General features: G+C 45.2%; 1 protein-coding gene across 8 annotated transcripts in view; it reads left to right on the forward strand.

Moving 5' to 3' along the window:
- Positions 1-24,548, forward strand: part of ZRANB2 (zinc finger RANBP2-type containing 2) — an 84,563-nt gene that overhangs the window by 16,305 nt on the left and 43,710 nt on the right. For all 8 annotated transcript variants that reach the window (XR_010981479.2, XM_068097665.2, XM_078771593.1 and 5 more), the window contains exons 3-4: positions 19,501-19,609; positions 21,195-21,277. Coding sequence is in view for 7 of the 8 variants with exons in the window: in XM_068097665.2 (XP_067953766.1) it covers positions 19,501-19,609; positions 21,195-21,277 (192 nt within the window). In the remaining variant the exon portion in view is untranslated. The remainder of the gene's footprint in view (positions 1-19,500; positions 19,610-21,194; positions 21,278-24,548) is intronic.

Below are 24,548 nucleotides of genomic sequence, written 5' to 3' on the forward strand. Positions count from 1 at the left end.
TTGTGCTGGAACATTACTAAAACTCTTCTCGCAATTAAAATATCTCATGGCACGCATATATCATTGTCCTGACTGGAGGCACTGCGAGTATGAAATTGTCCAATACGAAGAGACTTGTTTTTGAGCTCCTTGGAACCGATCACATTATGCTACTTATTATGGATTATGTTACTTGGCTTGCAGATCTGGAACTCATACAATTCTTCAATTTGTGGGATAATTTGTAAACTATATTCATTATGAAATTGGTTCCATTGAGAGGATGTCTTTTGCAGCAAGTGTTTGTGCATATGGAGTTGTCGGCTTTGACATTTCTTTTTTTTGACTTTCTGCAACAGAGATTACAATGCTGTAGATTTCTCAGCATGAAGAAACTGGTCGAGATCTGTGCAGTTCTTTGTGAACCTGGCTGATCAGACATGGAGCACGATTTATGGATTTTGATCATTCCAATTGCTGAGGCCCATATATGTAACTTATTAAAATATATATATAAAATAACACTGATAGAGGAGGGTAGGAGAGAGATAACTAAAAGTGATGGAGAGTGAGAAGAGGAAAAGTAGGAGAGGTGAGATGGTTAAAACGAGAGTGAGAGAGACAGAGACAGAGACAGACTGACTTTTTGGTCCTTTTATTACAAAAGTATAAAAAATGTGTATGAGTGTATCATATATACATATATACAAATTTATGAATATGAATGAATGAATGATCGTTTTTAGGCCATTTTCCCCGCTAGAGCGGGGGTTAGCCTTGCGGGCCCCATGACAATCATGGTTCCCTGTTTGAGGCAATGTTTTTATGGCCGGATGCCCTTCCTGACGCCAACCCTTGGTCACGCTCTTACGATGCGCAGGGATACGGTGTACCTATTCTAAATCGGGGTACACACCGTGATCATTCATCCCAGCAAGCTGGTACTGAATTTGCCGACCTCGGATGGATGACAGGCTGAGTCAACCCCCCTGGTGTTAATTCAGCGATCGACCAGGATTCAAACCCAGGATCCTAGGATCCCAAGCCAGCACCCTAACCGCTAAGCCAACACCAGGCTATACCAGGTATATATATATATATATACAAATACCAGGTATACAACACCAGGTATATATATATATATATATATATATATACAAATACCACCAACACCAGGTATATATACAAATTTATAATGGAAGAAAATAGAAGAGGAAAAAAAAAAAGAACCATAAACATGAGAAAAAAAGGACCATTAAGAATAAAAGAATCATTGCATTGTGATAACGCAAACCATGTTACAAAAAAATTATTAAATTATTTTCCTGAATTTCACAAATTCCTTCAAAACACCAGGTATCAACTTCCGTTTCCGGTCCCTGGAGCAAGGAAGCATCTTCGACCTCTGCACGGCTGCAAAAGTTATAGTATTTTTTCCATTCGTGTCTTCGTCAATTTCTACTCGCTTTTTATTGTGCATGTGTTGCAGTGTGTTTTCCAGTTGGTGTTGATTTGCAATTCTTGCAAACTTTTGTATAATTTAATCGTTTTCTGTCCCACCGCGTGCATGGCCTGGTTTCTCTCGGCTTCCCTACCCCCATAGGTGTTCTGTGAATTTAAGTTCTTTCCTTAGCTGTATTGCTTATTTCTTAGATTTTCTCTTCTCCCCCTAACTTCCCCGAACATCGACCACTTGTCTAACGTTTTAAATCTCTTCAAAGTCTCTTCACGTCTCTTCTCGTCACGTCACGTCACGTCTCTTCAAAGCTGACAATGCGCGCACGCTTTCGAAGTTAAGTAACTTTTCACAATTGTGTTTTTGTCGAAACTGTATCTTTCTTTCGGTGTGTGTAACTATTGGTGTGTCTTTAATAGTATTCTTGGTGTTGGTTTTTCATACCTGTGTACAGAATCGGCGGTTAGTTCGTGTCACGTATTCTGAGGCCTAGTGTAGTACTAGTAGGCTACCGTGTCTGACCTTGGCTTGAGGCTTTGTTTCTGTCTCGGCGGTTCTTCGATTGCGCTCGCATTTACTTTCGGTCTCTATTTTTCATGTTTCACGTTCGGTCTCTGTCTCTGTTTTCATCTCAACTCAAAAAAAACAAAAAACTTCCCTTCTCTGTTCTTATCTGTTGTTCGCTCTGATTTGTTCGTTCGTTCTTCGACCACGTTGTTCGTGATCACGTGTTCACGTCGTTAAAAAATGTTTCAACTGTCCCCTGAAGAACTGTATTCTGTCATATACTATAACACCTTTTTCTTCTTCTTCTATAAAAGGATGCTTTCGACTTGCTCACCAAATCTATTCATTCCAAAAAAAAATTCCATCTCTTACAGTTACAGTGCCTCTTTCATACATTCCCTAAACTCTCCAGAACTCCACCCATCCTTCAGCATCCTCAAACGTATTTTTGACTCGAAGGTCTCAAGAAACTCATTTTGCAAGAAATGTTCGTTTCCCATTAATCGTACATTTTTCAAAATCCAATCTCACCCCTCCCCTCCAAATCTTCCCCATCACCCCTTCCCTCCAAAACTTCCCCATCACCCCTTCCCTCAAAAACTTCCCCATCACCCCTCCCCTTCAAAACTTGCCCATCACCCCTCCCCTCCAAATCCACCCCCTTGCCCCTCCCCTCCAAATCTTCCCCATCACCCATCCCTTTCAAATCTTCCCCCTTGCCCCTCCCCTCCAAATCTTCCCCATCACCCATCCCTTTCAGATCTCCCTCCTTGCCCCTTCCCTCCTAAACACCCCCCACACCCCTCCCCTCCGAGACTCTCCCTCACTCCTTCCCTCCTAGACTCCCCTCTCACCCCTCCTCCTCAAAGCGTCCTCCCCGCTTCTTCCCCCTTCCAACTTTCACCTTCATCTCCCTCAACATTCTGCCTCACTCTCCCCCTCCTCAAATAACACCTCACTGCGCCTCACCCAATCACCATCAAACCTTTTGTCCGCCCCATTCTTCCCTTTCTCCAAGCTGTTCTGAAATCTCTGACGCACCTTCAACAGCTCTCCCTACCTCTTCCTCCTCTTCCACATCTTACCCTACCGCCTCCCCCCCCCCCCCCCCCCTGTTCTGTATCCGATGCTCTCCCTTCCTCTTCTTTAACAGTATGGACCTCAAACATCCGGAGCCTTCGCTCAAACCTGACTGATCTCTCCATACAGGTTGCTTCTGACAAACCAGACGTGATCTGCTTAACAGAAACTTTCCTCCTTCATGATGTCTCTGATTCCTTGGTATCTCTCCCAGGTTACTCCCTCCTCCGGTATGATAGACCTGAGCCTCGTCCTGGAGGGGGGGTTGCTATCTTTATGAAAAACTCTCTTCCTCACTCGCCCTGCACTGCCCTCTCTCCACCTCACCCCCAGGAATACCTTTGGCTACGGCTTCCCCTTCGCTGCCACCTTTTGTTCATATGTGTGTTGTACCGTCCACCAAACAGTGATGACTCCATCTACATCCCGCTGTCTGATAATATGGACCAACTTCTATCGACCCATCCCAACTCTCTATTCCTCATATGTGGTGATTTCAATTGTCACCATGCCAGTTGGCTGGGTGTGGGTACCTCTCTCACCAGCCATGGCTCTTCAGCAAAGGACCTCTGTGACTCACTGGGACTGACACAATCTGTCAATTTCCCGACCCGGATCTCAGTCAACGGAGCATCTTCTCTTCTGGACTTGGTTATGACTAACTTCCCTGAAAATGTCTGCTGCTCTTCTTCTGCTCCAATCGGCTCATCTGATCATGTGCTTGTTAAAGTGGACATCTCTCTGACCATTCTCAGAGAGCCTCCTCAGCGTCGACGAGTCTGGCATTTCACTCAGGCCAACTGGCCCATGTCTTCAAGCAGCCATCAATCATCTGGACTGGTCTCCCATCTCTACCGCCTCTGACATCAACTCATCCTGGGAATTCTTCCAAAGTAAATTGCTCTCTCTCATGCACAGATTTATCCCATCTCGTCTTCAGTTGTCATACCCTTCCTCCCGTCCATGGTACACGGAATCTTGTGGTGAGGCTATTGCCCAGAAACAACTTGCTTTCGTCTCCTGGAAAGCAAATCCAACGGAAGGAAATCTCATTTCCTTTCACAAAGCCCGAAACAAGTGTGTGTCCACCCTCAGGAGAGCCAGGAAACAATATCTCTCCGTTCTCAGGACAGACTCTCTTATCTGTCTCCCTCTTCCAAATCCTGGTGGCGTCTGGTCAAATCTGTTTCTGGTGTTTGTTCCCCCTCCATCCCCTCCCTCACCTCAAACGGCCACACGGCTGACTCCGCACGTGAAAAAGCTGAATGCCTCAACTCTGTGTTTGCCTCTAAATCTTGTGTCCCAAACCCATCCCTCTCTGTACCCACTGTACCCAGTCATACCCAGCTGCTCCTGGACTCTGTGTCCTTTCCTCCTGACAAGGTGGAAAAGTTTCTGTCAACCCTCGACTCTGATTCTGCAACTGGACCTGACGGCATCAGCCCACGAGTCCTAAAATCCTGTTCTTCCGCTCTTTCACTCCCTCTCTCTGTTCTCTTCACCCTCTCTTTTGCTCAAGGTCATCTGCCATCTGCTTGGAAATCTGCCAACATCACCGCTTTGCACAAAAAAGGTGCAAAAACAGATCCCAGCAACTACAGACCAATCAGCCTTCTCCCAATTATCAGCAAAGTCATGGAATCCATCATTGCTTCAGATATGAAATCTTTCCTCTTCTCCAATGGCTTGATCTCTGATCATCCATTTGGTTTCAGACCTGGTCACTCTACTCTGGACATGCTGCTTCTGCTTTCTCAACAATGGATGGAGGTCCTCAATGCCAAACAGGAAATTAGAGCTGTCTCCCTTGACATATCACGTACCTTCGATACGGTCTGGCACCCCGCTCTGCTCACCAAACTCTCCTCTTTTGATATCCATGGAAATCTCCACGCATGGCTGGCGGACTTCCTCTCTAGTCGTAGTCAACGTGTGGCCCTGAATGGGTTTCTCTCATCTCCTCTTCCTGTTCAGGCTGGAGTTCCCCAAGGCAGTGTTCTGGGCCCTGTGCTTTTTCTGGTCTTCATCAATGATCTCTCTGACTCTCTTGAAAATCCTCTCTATCTCTTTGCTGATGACTCTACTCTCTGTCGCTCCATTCTTCATCCCTCAGATCGGCAGTCTGCAGCCTCCTCACTCTCTGCAGACCTGGACAAAATCACAGACTGGGCAAATAAGTGGAACATGTCTTTCAATCCTGACAAATCTCACACTCTTACGATGTCTCTCCGAAAAGACCGACTGGACAACCCTCCCATCCACTTTCTGAATAATCATCTCCAAGAAGTTCTGTCACTCAAGCTTTTGGGTCTCACTATCTGCCATGATCCTTCCTGGGAAAACCACATTTCAAATCTGGCCTCCAAAGCCAGTCGCCGACTGGGCATCCTCCGTCGTGCGAAGTCCTTCCTTGGCACACCTGAGCTCCTCACCACATACAAGGCTTTCATCCGTAGCTCAATGGAATACTGCTCTCCCCTCTGGGCTGGTGCTCCTGCCTCACACCTAGCTCGTCTTCACGCTGTTGAAACCAAAGCATTCAGAATCATTGGAATCTCCCGCGATGAAACTAACTCCAAGGGCCTCTCACTCACTCACCGCAGGCAGGTTGGTGGTCTTTCCGTCTTCTACCGACTCCTCTCTGGCCTTGCCCCCCCCCCCCCCCCCCAGCTCTCTCTGGGCTCTGTCCCGCAAATATTCCTACAGGTCGCACAAGATCTGCCTGCAACCCTCTTATGGTTAAACTGCCAAAATCAAGACTCTCTGCTCACCTTCACTCCTTCATTCCTCTTTTCTCCCGCCTCTGGAACAAACTCCCTCACTCTCTTCAATCCCACTCCACCCTCCAGGTCTTTAAAACAGCTGTTCACCACCATCTCTTATCTTCCCCCATCCAAAACCTTGATCTTTTCTATCCCTGCTAATTTCACCCCAATTCCACTTTTTAAAAATACCAACTTCTGTCCTGGAAGTCGTTGGTGTCCTTGTGTTTTATACTTCTCCCACCCCCGCCCCCTTCCCACGCCTCCTCCCCCCAAGCCCTCTCCCTCCCACACATCTCCCTGCTCTTAAATGTTGTGTGCTCTCAAGTGTTTGTGTGCTTCCCCTTCTCTTGTCTTCCGCTCCCTGTTTTTATATATTTTGTTTGTCTGGTTGATTTGTTTGTGAAGTAAATGTCAGCTCTTTCACGAGCCTCGATTCAGTATACAAAAAAAAAAAAAAAAAAAAAATCAATACATTTTTCTAGTTCGCTTGTAAAAAAAAAAAACACCTTTAGAGGCCATTTTTCCCCGCAAAGCAGGGGTTGGCCTTTTTCGGGAACCATGGTTGTTGTTGTTTTTTTTAGTTTGCTTGTACCCTGAGCAAAATTAAATTCAAGTTTTAACCAAAACCAAAGCACTGAAAAAAAAATCACAACATTGCACTGCTCCAAGGGCTTGCCACCCAGCTTTGCCTTCCGTGACAAGTACACAGCAAGCTTGGCAGTGGCTATTAAAAAAATAAGTAGTTACATGATCATGTTTTACAGGAAACCCAAAAATGAAAGCTTTCAAAGAAAAGGTGACATGCATTTTACGGAAAGTATAGTTTAACCAATTAAACAAAGGAGAGAGTCTTTCGCAATTAACAAAAGCATGAAACAAGTCTTCCCTTTCTGGGCAAAAAGGACAACAATGAGGAATAGGAGGAAAAAAACGAACAACAGCATTTGACGGAACAATCCAGTGGACTAACTGCCACTGGAGATCACCAGTTCTTTTGGACATAGGTCCAGCATACATTGCTTCCCAAACAGGTTCAGAGGGGGGTCCCTGAGGCAAGAATCCTTTCCACCGGGTAACTCCGTTTAAAGGTGGATCCTCAAGGAGAATCTTAACACAAACCCTTTAGAAGTTCTTACCACTCATCGACTGGAAAAGGTTCAACCTCGCACTCATGGGGGGGGAGGTCATTTGTGGCAAATTCTACAATTAATTTTGGCACAATTATTTCCTGTGGTATGACTTGCACTCCCTGAGTCCACTGTAGGCCCAGCTGATGACCTGTTTGGATCACTGCTCTCAGTACCCTCCCGATTGTTCTCCTGTTGGGGCCGCCAACTCATTTGTGGACTTCCAGTCGCATCCTGAGGCATGCAGGAGATGCCACACTTTTAAAATGTCTGCCACTAAAAAGTGTTGGCAGAAATCCCGACTTGATGGAATACTGGGGAAAAGATTATTAAAGAATAAAGGCTCATGTGTGAACATTTTTAGGTTGTATGCATCAGTTTGGTGGCTTACCGAGAGGCTCTGCCAGGCGTTTAAGAGACTGGTAAAAGATGGGGAGGAGCGATACATCAACGTATTTAAGATTTGTCAAAAACAGTTCATACCCATATCCGAGCTTCCCCGCTCGACGCAAGATGAGACGAGCCAAGAGCCTGCCTGGTAGGTGTTCTGCATATAGCAACCGTTGAATAGAACAGAGCCTGAAAGCCAACAAGCGGCATTTCACATCGATGAGGCTCTGCCCACCTTCTGCCGAGGGACGACATATGACGTTGGGTCGGAGCCAGTGATGGCCACCCCAAAAAACATCCACCAGTTTGGTCTGAACTGCTCTCAGCAGAACTTCCGGTGGATGCAGGCAGATAAATCGATGCCACAAAAGGGTAGTCACCAAATTGTTTATGATTAACACACGGCCTTTATAGGAGAGGTGGGGTAGAGCCCTTTCCCATCGACTCAACCGTTTCTCCACCTGATCAATTGTCCCTTCCCAATTTTTTTGGACATACTGTGAGGATCCTAAAAAAACACCCAAGTATTTCATGCTATCATTTCCCCACTCTTAACTCTCCAGGAAGGGAGAGGATGGTGGGAATGGCAATGACCCAGGCAAGTGATTTTTGAGAGAGGGGAACCATAATCCCTTACTTTTCTTCCAATTACATTTTAGAGAAGAAGCAAGGTTAAATTCCCACCAAGCACTTAACAAGAACATCAATACACATTTGTTTGTTTTTTTAATGAAAAAAAACAGCTATCAACAGCATAGGCAGATATGGTTACGGGAGGACTTCCAGGAGAAAGAATGATTCCAGAAATATTTTTTCTTTGTGCAATAAGAAGGGGTTCCAAAGTAAGAGCAAATAATAGTCCAGAAACAGGACAACCTTGCCTTACCCCTCTCTGAACCTTTATGGGTGGACAAAGCTCGTTGTTGATTTTGATTAAGCTAAATATGTTGGTATCCAACAAGGCAATGTAGGCTCTAAACCTTACACCAAGGCCCCATAGTTCCATCACGTGGCACATAAACTTGTGGTCAATACTATCGAAAGGTTTTCGAGATCAAGACAGACCATTCCAAAATCATCTTAAACATATTGATCATCCATCAGGTTTCTGATTAAAAATATGTTGTTGAAGATGGATCTGCCGGGAATTGCACAACTCTGGTCAGGTAAAACCAGATCACCGATGACCTTCTTTAACCAGTTTGCGAGTACCTTGGAAAACTGTTTGTAGTCCGTGCACAATAATGAAATTGGTCGCCAATTTTTCACCTGGCGGAGATCACCAGTCTTTAGTAGTCGGCACACGACTGCTCTTCTGAAGCTGAGCGGCATTTCTCCGGACATAAGGGATGCATCCAGAACATTGAGCAGCACCGGGCCCAAAAGGTCCCAAATGCTGAAAAAACTTCAGCAGGCAATACCTGGGGCCTATGCAGAATCCATCTCAGCAAGTGCATGGGTTAGCTCCGGAAGGGTAATAAGAACATCCAGCTCCAAATGCTGAGCCTCAGTTAGGGATGGGAAGTGAGGAGTTACGCGATTCATCATTTCATTAGAAACAGTTTTGTTTTCAAAGAGATCCGAAAAGAAATCAATTGTATGCAATCTTACATCATCCGGATTATTAAGAATATTCCTTCTTGGGTCTAAAACAGAAGATATAAGCCGTGATGGCTTATTTACACTTTCTAACTGAAAGAAGGACTTGCTTGGCGTATCCAAAACTTTTAAGTTCTGTATTCTCAGTCTTACGAGTGTACCTGCTGCCTTTTCCTGGAGTAAATCCCTTAACTGGGCCCATCTTTCGAGCACCAACTGGTAATTTATTTCGCTACTCTGATTTGCCAATTTGCTCTCTAACCGTAAGATGTCTGATTCCAAGCAAGCCATTGTGATGTGCTTATCGTTTGTACTGTATGAATTAAATTGCTGGCAAAATACCTGAATCTGAGCTTTAAGGTTATCCCACCACAAACTAATGGAGGAGAAAGAAGCTTTATTTGAGCTCAGAACGGTCCAAAAGACACGAAAGCCCTCTTTAAATAAATTAGTTTCGAGAAGTCTGATATTAAATTTCCAAAAAGTGCTCTTACTTGTGGTTTTAATAATAATAATAATTCATTTATTTTGTATAGCGCTTTTCATGAAGCCCAAAGGCGCTTTGACAGAGTGCAAAACATAATGCATAACAAAACATGAAAACAACAATTGCAAAAAGACAAGAATCAATAGGGAAATATTTAAAGCAAAAGGAGGGAGAAGGAGAAGTGATAGTCAGGGGTTAAATGCTGTGGGTTGAATGTTGAATGCAGTGCTGAACAGGTGGGTCTTGAGTGATGTTTTGAATGTGGTGAGTGAGGAGGAGTCTCTGATGGTGTGAGGGAGTGAGTTCCAGAGGGTGGGAGCAGCGATGGAGAAGGCCCTGTCCCCCCAGGATCTGAATTTGGTCCGGATGGGGGGGGGTCAGGAGGTTGGTACCAGCAGAGCGGAGGTTGTGGGTGGGAGTGTGTCTGGAGAGGAGGTCAGCCAGGTAGGATGCGGCCAGGTTATGGAGGGCTTTGTAGGTCAAGAGGAGGATTTTGTACTGGATTCTCTGGGAGATGGGGAGCCAGTGAAGTTTGTAAAGGACGGGGGTGATGTGGTCACGGGTCCGGGAATGGGTGAGTAGACGGGCAGCGGAGTTCTGAATGTATTGGAGTTTATTGGTGATTGTTGAGGGTGAACCATAGAGGAGGCTATTGCAGTAGTCCAGACGGGAGGTGATGAAGGCGTGGATGAGGGTTTCTGCAGCCGTGGAGGAGAGGGATGAGCGGAGACGGGCGATGTTTTTCAGGTGAAAGAAGGCTGTCTTTGTGATCTGTTTAGTGTATTTGTCGAAGGAGAGGGTTTGGTCAAAGATGACGCCAAGATTCCGGATGAGAGGGGAGGTGGATACTGGGATACCGTCGATGTTGAGGGCAAAGTTATGGGTGGATTTTGTGAGCGTTTTTGGGCCAATGATGATTATTTCAGATTTATCACAGTTAAGTTTGAGGAAGTTGATTTGAAGCCAGGATTTTATTTCAGAGATGCAGTTTGTCAGGATAGAGTGGGTGTCGGTGGAGACGGACTTGGTGGAGATGAAAAGCTGGATGTCATCGGCGAAGCAGTGGAATTGGAGACCATGACGGCGGATTAAGTGACCGAGGGGGGACAGGTAAAGGATGAAGAGGAGGGGGCCAAGAACTGAACCTTGGGGGACACCTTGGGGGAGGGGAGCAGTGGGGGATTTGCAGTTATTGATGGAGATGAACTGGCGTCTGTCAGAGAGGTATGATTTAATCCAAGAGAGGGCAGTGCCGGTAACGTTAAAGGTGGATTCAAGTCGGGTGAGGAGGATGGTGTGATCGATGGTGTCAAAGGCAGCGCTGAGGTCGAGGAGGACGAGAATGTTGAGGTTGCCAGCGTCAGAGGAGAGGAGAAGGTCGTTGGTGATTTTGAGGAGAGCAGTTTCAGTACTGTGGTTGGAGCGGAATCCGGATTGGAATGTTTCATACAGGTTATTGGCAGAGAGGTGATGTTTGAGTTGAGTGGCTACAGCGTGTTCCAAAACTTTCGACAGAAAGGGTAGGTTGGAGATGGGTCTGAAGTTGTTTAGGGTGTCAGGGTTTAGACCAGGTTTTTTTTAGAATGGGGGTAACAGCAGCAATTTTGAGGGATGGTGGGACGATGCCTTTAGACAGGGAGGAGTTTAATGTTGCAATGATAAGTGGAGAGAGAGCAGGGAAGGAGGCCTTGACAAAGCTGGAAGGGATGGGGTCAAGAGTGCAGGTGGCAGTTTTCATTCCTATGAGGAGTTCAGAGAGGTCAGTAGGGGAGAATTGAGACAGGAGAAGGCAGGATAAGGGGGGGCAGGTGGTTGGAGGGGGAGCGGGTGCGGCGGTGGTCAAGCTGTTGTAGATGTTGTCAATTTTGCGTTGGAAGAAAGAAAGGAAGGAGATGCAGTTGTCTTCTGTGAATGACTGGGTGGTGGTGTCCAGGGGGCGGAGGAGTTTGTTTATTGTCGAGAAGAGTGCTTTTGGGTTTCCGGAGCCAGAGTGGATAATTTGAGAGTAGTAGGCGGAGCGGGCGTGGGAGAGGGCATCTTTGTAGTGTTGTAGGTGGTCCTTGTAGGCTTGGGAGTGAACTGTGAGACCTGTTTTATTGCGGAGTCTTTCATGTAACCTTTCAAGTTCAAGTTTTAGGAAAAGAAAGGTCTTGGGTTACCCTATGATGGTCAGAAAACAAGGAAGGGAAAAGATTTGAAGAAACAATGGTATTCTTAAAGGGTACGTTAATGTACCATCGGTCGAGCCTCACCAAATATACCCGATTATTGGAGCATCGACACCAGGTGTATTGGGATACGTTAGGGTGGTGCGACCGCCAAACATCGAGTAGACCTACAGTGTTAAGGAAATGGGGTAAGTCTACATGGGACTCAGGGTGGTGTTCATGAGAATGTCTATCTATCGATGGCTCAAAGGTGGAATTAAAATCACCCCCGATACACACACAATGATCAAAATCGACCAATCTCAAGTGATTGATCATATAGGTGAAAAATGACTTGCGTTTTAAGCTAACACATGGTGCATTCACATTGAAAATGGTTAAATGAAAGTTATGACTGACTAGTTCAAGGGAACTAAACCGGCCTTTTATTGTCCCCCGTCGCACCGTGGAGCGAAAGGGGGACTATGGTTTTCCCCTCCGTCCGTGTGTCCGTACGTGCGGGCGTGCATGCGTGCGTAAGCGAAGGACGGCATTCGAATTTGGTGTGTGGGTGCAATCCACGTCAAAATCCAAGATAGCCACCGCCATGTATGTCTGAACTTTGTGAGCTGAATATCTTGAAAAATAAGCGAAGTACCAACTTCTAATCTGGTGTGTGGGTGTATCTAGGCATAAGGAAGAACGCTATTGAAAATTGGGTCGCCACGTCAAAATCCAAAGATGGCCGCCACCATATATATGTCTGAACCTTGTGAGCGAAATATCTTGAAAAATAAACGAACTACTAACGTCTGATATGGTGTGTGGGTGTATCTACGCATAAGAAAGACCGATATTGAAAATTGGGTCGCCCTGTCAAAATCCAAGATGGCCACCGCCATGTATGTCTGAACCTTGTGAGCAGAATATCTTGAAAAATAAGCGAAGTACCAACTTCTACTCTGGTGTGTGGGTGTATCTAGGCATAAGGAAGAACGCTATTGAAAATTGGGTCACCACGTCAAAATCCAAGATGGCCGCCACCATATATATGTCTGAACCTTGTGAGCAAAATATCTTGAAAAATAAACGAACTACTAACTTCTAATCTGGTGTGTGGGTGTATCTACGCATAAGGGAGAACGCTATTGAAAATTGGGTCACCACGTCAAAATCCAAGATGGCCGCCTTGCGTCTTCCACTTTGTCAGCTCGCATCACTTCACCGACGGGGGACCTAGGCGTAACGCTTGTTATTTCCTGAAACTGGCATGACTCGCATACCAGGCCTGGTTTCAATGAGAAACCAACTTCAGCAGATGAAGCTGTCAAATTGCTGAAGTAGCATTGGCCTTTAAGAAGTTGATGCCAGTCGTGTTCTACATTAGGTGTGATGTGAGTTTCTTGTAGTAAGATCACATCAACCTTTTTACGTTGAAACAAATTATTTACTTGAACCTGGCGTAGGTGACTAGCACCACCAGTCCACCACCATTCATATTTAAAGTTACAAGTGTTATCGCTTTCATTCTTTGTTGGTGAAATTAGCTTGTGCCTGGGAAAACTCTGCACCTGCACGTGTGATAAATTTTCTTTACCTGTGGTATTGTGATTTAGTCAGGTCAAAATATTCAGGTGTTTTAATTATTGATTTTGCGGTATGTATGAATGTTAACAAATCATCAAAATGGTCTTTTTCTACATTTTCAGGCTACATTTTCACTTCCAGGCCGATAGAATATGTCATAGCAATAGCTCCACCCTCTACCGTGAAATTTTCTCATTATTTATGCCCTGAGGGTGCCGATGGCCATACATGAAAGCGACCGACTGCTGATCAGTCATGAGATCAAATTTCTTGCCCAGAAGCAAATGGCGCCACCGTCTGACAGACTCGACGACCGCGTACACCTCTTTCTCGATCGCAGAGTGCCTGCGTTCACTCGAGGTCAAGGTGTGTGAAAAAAAAGCGACTGGCCTGCCCCCTGCGTGAGAGTTGCCGCGATTACGCAGTCGGAGGCATCTGTCTCGACGAGGAATGGTATTGTGACATCAATAGAAGTCACGCACGCCCCTGCAATATTTTCCTTCAAATGTTGAAAGGCGTCCTTGGCAGCTTGCGTTAGAGGAAAGGCTTTGCAATCCACCAAAGGCCTTATCTTCTCCGAGTAACCTTGGACCCACCGGCTATAATGTGCGAAAAGCCCGAAGGCACGCCTCAGGGACGCCCGATCACACGGAGCCGCCATCTCAAGCAAGGGCCGGAGGCGCTCTGCGTCAGGCTTTATCTCGCCCCCAGACACCGTGTACCCCAGGAGGTCTATTGTTATGGTAGCATAGTGACACTTATCCTCATTGAAGGTCAGATTGTACCATCGCGCCACGTCCAGGAATCCTTTCAGATTAGCATCGTGTCCCTCCAGGCTATGTCCACAAATTGTCACGTTATCCACATACACAAAGATGTCTTGTAATTGCTCCTTAGCCAAAATGTCATCGATCGCACGTTGAAAGCATGCCACTCCGTTCGTCACGCCAAAATGGTATATGACGGAACTGATATAATCGTTGTCTGGACTGAAATCCCGTATATGGCCTGTCTGACTCCCTTGTAGGTATTTGATGATACACGGATTTTAGGTCCAGAGTATTGAAGATGTGGTACTTAGCCACCTCCCTTACTAAATCGTCCATCTTTGGTAGGGGATACGCGTCTCATTGCGTGAATTGGTTTATCGTCTGACTGTAATCGACGACCAAGCGTTTCCGATGGTTGTCCGTGTGCACGACGAGCACCTGCACTCTCCACGGAGATCTACTAGGCTCTATAATACCCTCCCATAGCAAGCGCTTAGTCTCATCCGCAATGTACTGAGTGTCGGCACGGGTATACCGTCGGGACTTCACAGTTTGGGGTTTACAACCGGCCGTCAGGCTTGGAAAAAGAGCGGGCGGTTCGATGGCCATTTCGGCCAGGCCGTACACCGAAAGTGTATTTTCACCTTGACCAAAATGCATTTCTAAACGCCCATTTCGGTGCAGGAAATCATGCCCGAGAAGCACGTCCGCACATAAATCAGCCATGATCGGGAGTTTGACGTCGGAATACGACACATCATTCACTACCAGGTTAAGTGTACACAAGCCCTTGGTGCGAACCCACAGCACCAACGCTGGACTGATGAAGCTTGAACTACTCCCGGTGTCCACCAAAGCCTCGGCCGGAATCCCCTCCACGAGCACCGGCAGCACAGCGCTTTGCAAACTGCGCAATATTCCCCGGTCTCCGGAGCGCGTCAAACGCGAGGTGTTGGTTCCAGCGAGAGTCGAGCGCCGTGTCTTGGTAGCGTGACATACCTTCGCGAAGTGACCGTTTCTTCCGCAATTATGACACACGGCATCTTTGGTGGGACAGGACGCCCGAGGGTGTCGCTTATTGCCGCAGAAGTAACATTTGGCATTATCTGAAGAAGAAGAAGTGGCGGCCGCGGCGTTCGAGCTTTCCTCGTCCACCGCGGGCTGCGCGAAGGCAGATCGTAGAAGGCAGAAGAAGGCAGAAGGCAGAAGTACATTGCAGCTGAGCAGCGGCCGGGAGCGTCGGCTCCGTGTGAATCTCTGCCACAGCCCCCGCAGTTCGGTAGGGACCGCCGTACGCCTCCGCCCGAGTTTGTGCCAGTTGCAATATGCGAGCCTGTTCGAACGCTTGTTGAAGAGTCAGAGTAGTCTGCTCGAGCAACCTTAATCTGATAGAGGCTAGGCAATCCCTGCTACGACGGCATCTCGCATTAGATCGTCGGTCGACTCCGCGACCGTACGCAGTTCCATCAGACGATCTTTTCCGAGTCGTCCCAACCATTGTATGTAATGTTCTAGACTCTCCGACGGATCCTGGCGTCGACTAGCAAGCATATGGCGGCCGTACAGGGCACTTCTTGGTTTGACGAAGATGTCCCTCAAGGTCTCCACGGCCGTTTCATACGTTTCACAATGAGAGATGTAGTCATAAACGATGTCGCTCACGTGGCAGGTCAATACCGAGAGCTTTTGTGATGCGGTGAGGTCAGGTTCCACAGCGATGTAGTTCTGGAGGGAGCTATAACAATGGCCCCATTGGCCGGTGGCGTTCATCTCCTGAGGATTCCCACAGAAGGTCTCGAGTTGAAGCAGCTTGCCCATCGCTCCAAGCGTAGGATTCAAGTTGATTAAAATGTAGTGAAAATCCAAAGAAGTCCACACCAAAACTCAGAATATGAGCTTGAATCAACTTGGATTCAGCAACATCTATTAAAAGAACAATAACACTAATAAGCAAGCATTCACAACCACTGCAAGGCAGTATCAGGTATAAGGCAAACTATCAGTCATTCTTACCAATTTGAAGCCAAGACAATTACAGTGTAAAACCCTTCCCCCTTCAACCGGTGCTTTTGTAAGCGGCGAGCGGATGAAGAACGAACTGCACCCTTAACCGCAGCGCGGGAGGAGCGGCACTGCCTGGAGATTTTATCCATAGTTTCACATCAGTCACATACCCAACCTGTCCACCAAATTTTGTCTGAATCTGTCCACAACGTTTTGAGATATTCTGTTCACAAACAAACAGATAAAGAGAGAGGGGTGAAAACATAACCTTAGGTGGGGGAGGTAAAAAGAAACAAGTAATTCGAGACAATATTAAATATATTAAGATTTATCGTGAAGCAGGAGACGATTCAACCGGAACTCTTTGTCTCCAGTGTGTGGTCGCGGTACAGGTGGGCCTTGGAGAAGGTGGGGTGAGGGGGAAGTTTGGAGAGGGTGGGTTGAGAGGGGTGCAGAAAGAGGGGACATGAAGTATTGAGATGCTCATGAGGGGATATGTAGAAGGGGTGTGGTTTTAAGGATACGGCTTTGTAGGATATGTGGGGATGGTACTGACACGGAGGGGTTTGATACTGTAAAATAACCTGAAGGGGATTTCATTGATGAACCTCTGCAAACTAGACTTCTCAAGAAAGGGAGGAAAAGATCATGATGAAGACAACTTGTGCGGTATTCATGACAGAGAAAAGAGGAAAGTAAGGAATTTTAATGTTTTAAAAAGCTTTTCAAGGAAGAAGCATTTCCTTCAATTAAGATTCAATTTGCATATATTGACAAAAGGGAGAAGTAGAGAAAGAGCGACACGAAGTACAAGTATAGGGCAGAATAAGATCGTGTTTTGGAGTGAAAAAGTTTTTTGGGTTTGTATTTTTGTTTCAAGTGAGGAGTGGGATACGATAATGTTGAAGAAGCAGAAAGGACGAAACCTTTTTGGGGAGATTGTGGATGGGTGGAGGGGGAGAGTGGGGAAGAAACAGCGACAAGCAAACTCAACGCAGAGGCGGTTTTTCTCCCGGCTGTAGGCGTCTGGGCTACACGATAACTAATTTAACGATGTAGACAACAGGACACAATTTAAATATGGGAAATTCGACAAAACACAAAAGAACAACACAGGAACAAAAATATAACACAAAAACATGATCCACTGTGGTTAGCGTACTGTACTTCGATCACCATCCTGTTTTCATCCATATTGTTTTACCTGCATGTCAATACAGATCGACACTACTCATCATCAGCAAGACTAGTTCTTTATGTTGCAAATAATGGATTGACCAGTAGATTGCGTAACAGCCACCGCGTCCAGCAGCGGCCACCGTGTTCCTGTCCACCAAGTCGCTCAGTCATTCGTTGAGAAGGTTTGGAACCTCATTCATTGAATGATTGATCAATAAATGTATATCCACATCCTTGCTCAGGGTCCACTCCTGAATTCAATGAATGATTGATCAATAAATGTATATCCACATCCTCGCTCAGGGTCTACTCCTAAAGTCATTGAATGATTGATCAATAAATGTATATACACATCCTTGCTCAGGGTCCACTCCTGAATTCAATGAACGATTGATCAATAAACGTACATCCACATCCTCGCTGAGGGTCCACTCCTAAATTCAATCAATGATTGATCGATAAACGTACATCCTCGCTGAGAGTCCACTCCTGAATTCAATGAACGATTGATCAATAAACGTACATCCACATCCTCGCTGAGGGGCCACTCCTAAATTCAATGAATGATTCATCAATAAACGTACATCCACATCTTTGCTCACTGCTCAGGGGTCACTCATAAAGTCATTTAATTATTTTCAGGTGTACTTTAATTTATTTGTCATGTTTACAATTTAATCTCCTCTTTTTCCTCTTCACCTGTTAGCCCCTACATTTGCCCTGTACCCTCTGCTATTTGTTGGTCTGCTCACCTCTTACTCAGCTCTTCCATGAGCCTCATGTAAAATTTGTAATCGTTTGAAATGATTTTGTTGAAAGTAATATTTGATATATTTTATACTGAATCTTGATGGAATTTGGATCAAATTGTGATGAAATAAATAATGAATGTGCTTGTTGGTTTGACAAGATGCGTGTTCGTGCTTCATTTATTTCACAGTTCATAGCAGGTTGGGCCCAATGTAGTACCGATACAGGCAATCGGATGACGGAAAATTCTGATGTGTTTGCCATTGTCTTCCTTGGGGATGCACTTCACTCTTCCTGCAGGATGGAGTCGAACTATTGGATGTTGTCAACACTCTGGAACCAGGTTCTATCCATTGTCCGATCACTGGGCAGGGAGATCAATACAAAATGGCGTCGAGGCTTTGTGTGCCAATGATGGAATTTTTGAGTTCGCTGAAATGCAAAAGAGAGGAAGACAAATGATGAATTGCGAAAGATGATGGGAATAGAGCCTGTGATTGATGCTGTGAAGAGAAACAGGTTGAGATGGTTTGGTCATGTGTTGAGGAAGGATGAAAGTGACTGGTTGAGAAAAGTTATGGAAATGAATGCAGAAGGAAGTAGAGGACGGGGAAGACCGAGAAAGACTTGGCTAAAGATGGTGGAAGAAGAAATGCGGGCAAGGCGGTTAACAAGGAGAGATGCAGAAAATAGGGCAAAATGGAGAAGATTGTCATGGGGACCGCAAGGCTAACCCCCGCTCTAGCAGGGAAAATGGCCTTAAAATGCATGTTGTTGTTGTTGTTTGTCTGAAATGCAGAGTGGTCTGCGGCCGATGCTGCGATGTGCTGATGTACATGTGACCTGTCGCCAAAGTTTATTGCAGCAGTTTTTCCCTCATGAGGTTCAACATGTAAAGAAAGAGAACTTGCTACCATGTGACAGTCACAAACATCATTTGTTTGTTTGATTGATCTTGTTACCTTGATGTTTGCGGCCTGCCAATACGGCTGCCTTTGCTAAATGACTATGTTGCTCGTGCTGATGTTTGATAGGTAAGGTGATGACGTTGTGGCATTTCCAATCCTGAGCAGACTGATCTGGTCTGATTTCTATGGCTCTGTTGAGAGAAACCCCAACAGGAAGTGTGTGGGCATACCGCATTCTTTCTTGTGGTGACGTGGCAGGTTCTCATGTCTTTTATAACAAACCAGTCGTTTGAAACCACTTTGGGTATGAATAAAATGTTTATATGCACAATATCTTTGCTTACCTTGTTGTCATTTATACATTTGTTTTCAGCAGCAGGAAGTTTCTGCAATCTTTGTTCTACGGCCTTTGTGGTGAAGAGTGATTCCTGGAAAATCTCACTTTAAGTAGTTCTGCTTGATTGTTAATTTTTGGTGATGTAATAAACTCAAATTGTTGATTGTAAAAAGTTGATTTTATTTATTTATTTTTGCGATGAACCAAACCAAAATTGACACCAATTTGATGATATTAGAGAAAGGTGAAAAGTGTTGAAGAAACCTTTTAAATATTTAATAATAGCTCAGCTCATGTTGATGTACAGGGCTAGGCCATTAAAGCGTTTCCATTGAAGAGGTTAAAGGAACTACTGTTTGAAAGGAGCTATCTATCACATTGCACACTTCTAATAATAACAATAATGATGATGATGATGATGTTTGCAGAGAAGGGACAGGATGCAAGGCTGATGAAAACGGGTGGAGTGGAAATAGGAAAAGCTTTGGCAGATAAGAGCAAAGGTCTCTTCAGTGCGAATGACTGGCAATGCAGGACGTAAGTATGATTGACATTGTTGGGGGTTTCCAGGTTACATTTTTCACTTCTCTGGCCTTGTATTAACTAGAAAAGAGTAAGCATGAGGGTACTATGGCAACACCCTCAAAAGACTTGATCAAGAGACACAAGACGACAGACACAGGGACGAGAGAATACAGAGATAAAGTAATGGAGATGAGAGGTTGGCTCACAAAGGCGAGAGGGTGACCAAGTGCATTTCCAGAAGAACGTGTGTGACCAGTTCAGAGGAGACCCTCGTTAATTTGAGTGATGTTGCCAACTTTCTAAGATGACAGCAGATGGACCATCTGAGGAAGACCTGGAGACAAATGAGGAAAGGGAAGATGATGAGGAAGAAGCACAGTTCTTGATGACTACAGTGCCGATGTTCTTGGGTCCAGTTGTAGATCACAGGTGTGAAGACTGACTCAGATTGAATACTTTCTGATTTTTTGTGATTCCTCGCCACAACCAATCAGTGTACCAGGGTCAGGATGTTGAAGAGGATACTTAAAGGCATGAACTGCTGAAGGGGATATAGCAGTCTGCTTCGGAAAGAATACCAGGAACTGTTGATGTCAGAAGCTAATGGGATAATGGAACAGTCCGTGAGGAAGATGGCGGATTTCAGACCAAACCAATCTGCTGAAATGCCGTTCATGTCGGTGGCTCGTGGACTCTCTGGCGATTGCCAAGGGGATAAACGCTTTTATTAGGACATGATTTGAAGAGGACAGGCTTGTGGGAAGTGTGACAAGATGAAATCTAACAAAGGATGAGTGTGATTGGGAAAGATGTGAGTAGCAAAAGAGAGAGATGGTGTCAGGGCAGTTGTATCGATGAAGGTCATGGCTGCAGTACCTTGGACTGTAGTTCAAGGAATGACTTTCATCCCATTGGCATGGTGGCATTTCTTCAAAATTAGAAAGAGAAAACTGCGTGGAAGGACAACAGAAAATTGATATTTGAAGAAAGAGCTTCATAAATGGAATCATTGGTGCTGGGTGGATGGTATAACACATAAAGAAAGAAGAGGTTGTTACAGAGGGAAACTAAGCCAGAAATATTCCATGGGGTTGGAGGCAGGGTGCAGGGAGGAGCGGTCGGTGACTGCGGGGCAGAGAGTTACAAACATGAACAATAATACCACCACCGGGACGAAAGCTGTCTGTCGGGATGCAGGAGGGACGAGTGAAGGAACAATCCTGTATGAGGGTCTCTGGTAGATAGACCAGGCTATGTGATGCATGGTGACCGATATGGAAAGATGAGAGGTTAGTTTGAAGCGGTCTGACATTGAAATTTTAATCAAGTTAATCAGATGTGTTTTTAATTTGAGTTTTTTTGAAGTGTTGATTTAATTAATTTTAAAGTTGCATATCCCACCATTTGGGTGGTGTGATTGAATTTGGGTAGTTTTTATTGGAGGTGAGGGGAGGGGTGACCACATTTTTTTTTTGGTGGTGAGTGGGGTTGGTGACCTGTAATTGAAAATCATGAAAGCTTTTAACTCATTTTGTTTTATATATGGGTGGACTGATCTTTGCTGGAAGTAAAATGTCTTTTTTCTGATTATATGCAGGTGTGGAAATGTGAATTGGGCAAGGAGAATGGATTGCAATATGTGTGGAACACCAAAGTATGGCAAGGTGGAGGAGCGAACAGGTAGTTTCACAGCCCACGTCGGTGGTTCCTTCGTTTAAATTTACCTTGCTTTGTCTTTATCCCTTACTTGATTCTTTATTTTGATGTACACACATCTTGTTTTTTCATTTTCTGGTCCTCACAATTCTAGCACACACTTCTCGTTTATTAATTTATGTTCTTCGCAATTCTAACACACACACACGCACACGCACAAAATCAAAGCCATAAACCAGCTCGCAGTACCAGTGCTCCAATATAGCTGCGGAATAATAAACTGGGCCCAATCAGAAATCAACAAGTTAGACATCAAAACAAAACTCCTTGCCATTCCACAAAATGTTTTACAAAAAACCAGTGCATTCCGACAATGTATCTGCCGAGACGAGAGGGAGGGAGCGGCCGATGTAACTCAACCAGGTGCTAAGAGTGACAAGTGTAGGACTAGCTGAGTATGTGAAATTCTCAACAGAATATCGGATGCAATTTGTAAACAAACATGAACACAACAAACCTGAAAAAGTATCCCACACTCACCTTGCAAAGAATTTCCAAAAACAGGTGCGAATAGAAGATGCCGCACGGGAGGGTGAAACAGCAACAAATACAGCCCCAACAATTGCAAAAAATACAAAATAAATGTATAAAAAGAAATATCAAGAAATATACACCAACAACTGGGAGACCGACAAAAGAGCAGGAAAATACAAAAAAGAATTGGACAGAGTAGGGAGAGACAAAGAAAGCTCATTTGAATGGCTAAGAAGAGGTCAGCTCAACTGGGACGGAGAACGAATCATAATAAATGCCCAAGATCAAGGACACTACACCAATGGATTTTAAAAGATGACTGGACTGAGCCAGACAGACAAGTGTAGATTCTGCAAGACAGAAACAGGAAGTACTAGTCACCTGCTCTCGGGATGCCAAAAACTATCAGAACAACTTTACACACAACGGCACAACAAAGTATGCAAAGTGATTCATCGACATATCTGTAGAAATGTAAACATCCCAGTACTAGAAAACTCATGGAAACACGAACCAAGGGCAATCATTGAAAATGAGGACGTCATGCTCACGTACGACCTGATGATTCCATCGAGCGTGAACATAGAAAACAAAGCATTGTGTCCGGACATTGTACTCAGGAACAAAAAGGAAAAGACAGCATTGATGATTGACATATCAGTACCCAGCGATTTTGGCCTAAACAACACAAATCAAGAAAATGACCAAATACCAGGACCTCAAAAATTAGATAAAAGATCCTGAAAGCTGTAGAGCATCGAAATTGTACCAGTGATAATTGGAGCAAAGGAATCATGAAGAAGAACCTCATTGAGATTTTAAAAACCATCCCCGGGAATATTAGGCCAAAAAATATATATTGCTGGTCTCTGGTCAGACCAAAGCTCCAGAATTGATGCGGCGATGTGGTTTTTTTTTCTTTTTCTTTTTTTGAAAAGCATGGATTGCACATATAGAGGTTTTTTGTGTCCTCATGTGTGTTTTTGTGCCTTGCGGTCCTCCTCATCTGCTGTGGCGCCGTCCAGAGAGAAATTAAAGACAGCCAATGGGACTTGTGGGCCTTTTTTTTGTAAATAATGAACACAAGCTCAAGTTATTTTAAAATTTATTTATTCTGAAAATCATTAAGTTCTTCAAGCATATGATAGACTGCCATTTCGATCTCGAGATCGCCTCGCCGTACCCTCAAACATTCCAATGCGTCGATCGCGTCAACACTGCGCATGCGCAAGTGGTCTAACAGGCCGATGGTCTCCCACGATCTCTTCTCCCAGTCCACCAGATTATCACAGACACTTACAACTTCATGGCAAACGAGATAGGATCCAGGCCTAACTAACGAGACCACCCACAGCTCTCTAGGCCTTCTGGTTGCTTCACACGAACCCGACAAAGAACGTCTTCGTTTCAATAAATGACAATATCCAGCCGATAGAGGCCTTGCATCACGTGAGCGTCGTCCATGGCAACCGGTTCCGGCCGCCATCTTGGGTGGCATAAACAACATGGCGGGAAAGCTGTCGTTTGATCAGACGGACCTGTCAGTTTACGCCCGTAGCTTGCCCGTTGAGGCGTTTTCGCGGTATTCCTGTCCCCCCAATATTCCTTCAGGTCGCACAAGATCTGCCTGCAACCCTCTTCTGGTTAAACTGCCAAAGTCTAGGCTCTCTGCTCACCTTCACTCTTTCATTCCCCTTTTCTCCCGCCTCTGGAACAAACTCCCCCACTCCCTTCAATCCCACTCCTCCCTCCAGGTCTTTAAAACAGCTGTTCACCACCATCTCTTATCTTCCCCCATCGAAAACCTTGATCTTTTCTACCCCCGGTAATTCACCCCAGAGTCCTTGCAGTGTTCATATGTTTTAATCCTCTCCCACCTCCCCCCAAGTCCTCCCGATGTCCCTGCTCTCAAATGTTGTGTTTGTGTCCTTCCCCCTCTCTTTTGTGTCCTTCCCCCTCTCTCCCCATCTTGTCTACCGCTCCCCTTGTTTTTTGTGTTTTGTGTGTCGGTTTGTCTTTTTGTGTGATTAATGTTAGCTCTTTCACGAGCCTCGATCTTGTATACAAAAAAAAAAAAAAAAAAAAAAAAATTGCGAGAAACTGAGGCTGTGTCATCTGCCTGTGGACCCGTGTGGACCCACAAGTACGCCACACACCCCACACGTACGCCACACACACTCCACATGTACGTAACCAAATGCCTAATCCTGCTTTTCGCTTCCGAGCGAAGGTAACAACCTCATGAGCCATATTCTCACCTGAAAGCTGCAGTCAAGGCAGCTATGAATCCGGTTTAGCGTTGTGTCGTCCGGAAAACGGTAGAATGACAAGCCCGATCCCTTATGAAATCGGGCTGTACATCCGACAGCCCAACAACTCTTTACCATCGTGTAAGGGGCAATTTATATGTGAGACGAGTTTCAAATTGCCGCCATTACGTATGGTGGAAGAAGAAATGTTTTGCCACCCAAGCGGTCACGTGACTAAGACGATGACGTCACATGCAACTTCCTTATTGGATTCATGACGTCACGGCACACAAAACTACTTATATCTTTGGAACGGCTGGTTGGATTTGGACAAACTAAACGCTGTTTTGTAGGGGAGAACCATGCGCGAACGTCGATACCAAATTAAAAAAAAAATTGTTGACGCGCAGGCACAAAATCGATGCGCGCGCTGACCAGAACCCGGAAATATCTTTTTCTCGGCCTTACCACAAATTAACTACAACTGGAGACAATCCGGGGTTCGGTGACGA

Source organism: Myxine glutinosa, chromosome 2 (genome assembly GCF_964187855.1).
Source record: "Myxine glutinosa chromosome 2, kmMyxGlut1.1, whole genome shotgun sequence".
In the NCBI taxonomy this organism is placed as follows: domain Eukaryota; kingdom Metazoa; phylum Chordata; class Myxini; order Myxiniformes; family Myxinidae; genus Myxine; species Myxine glutinosa.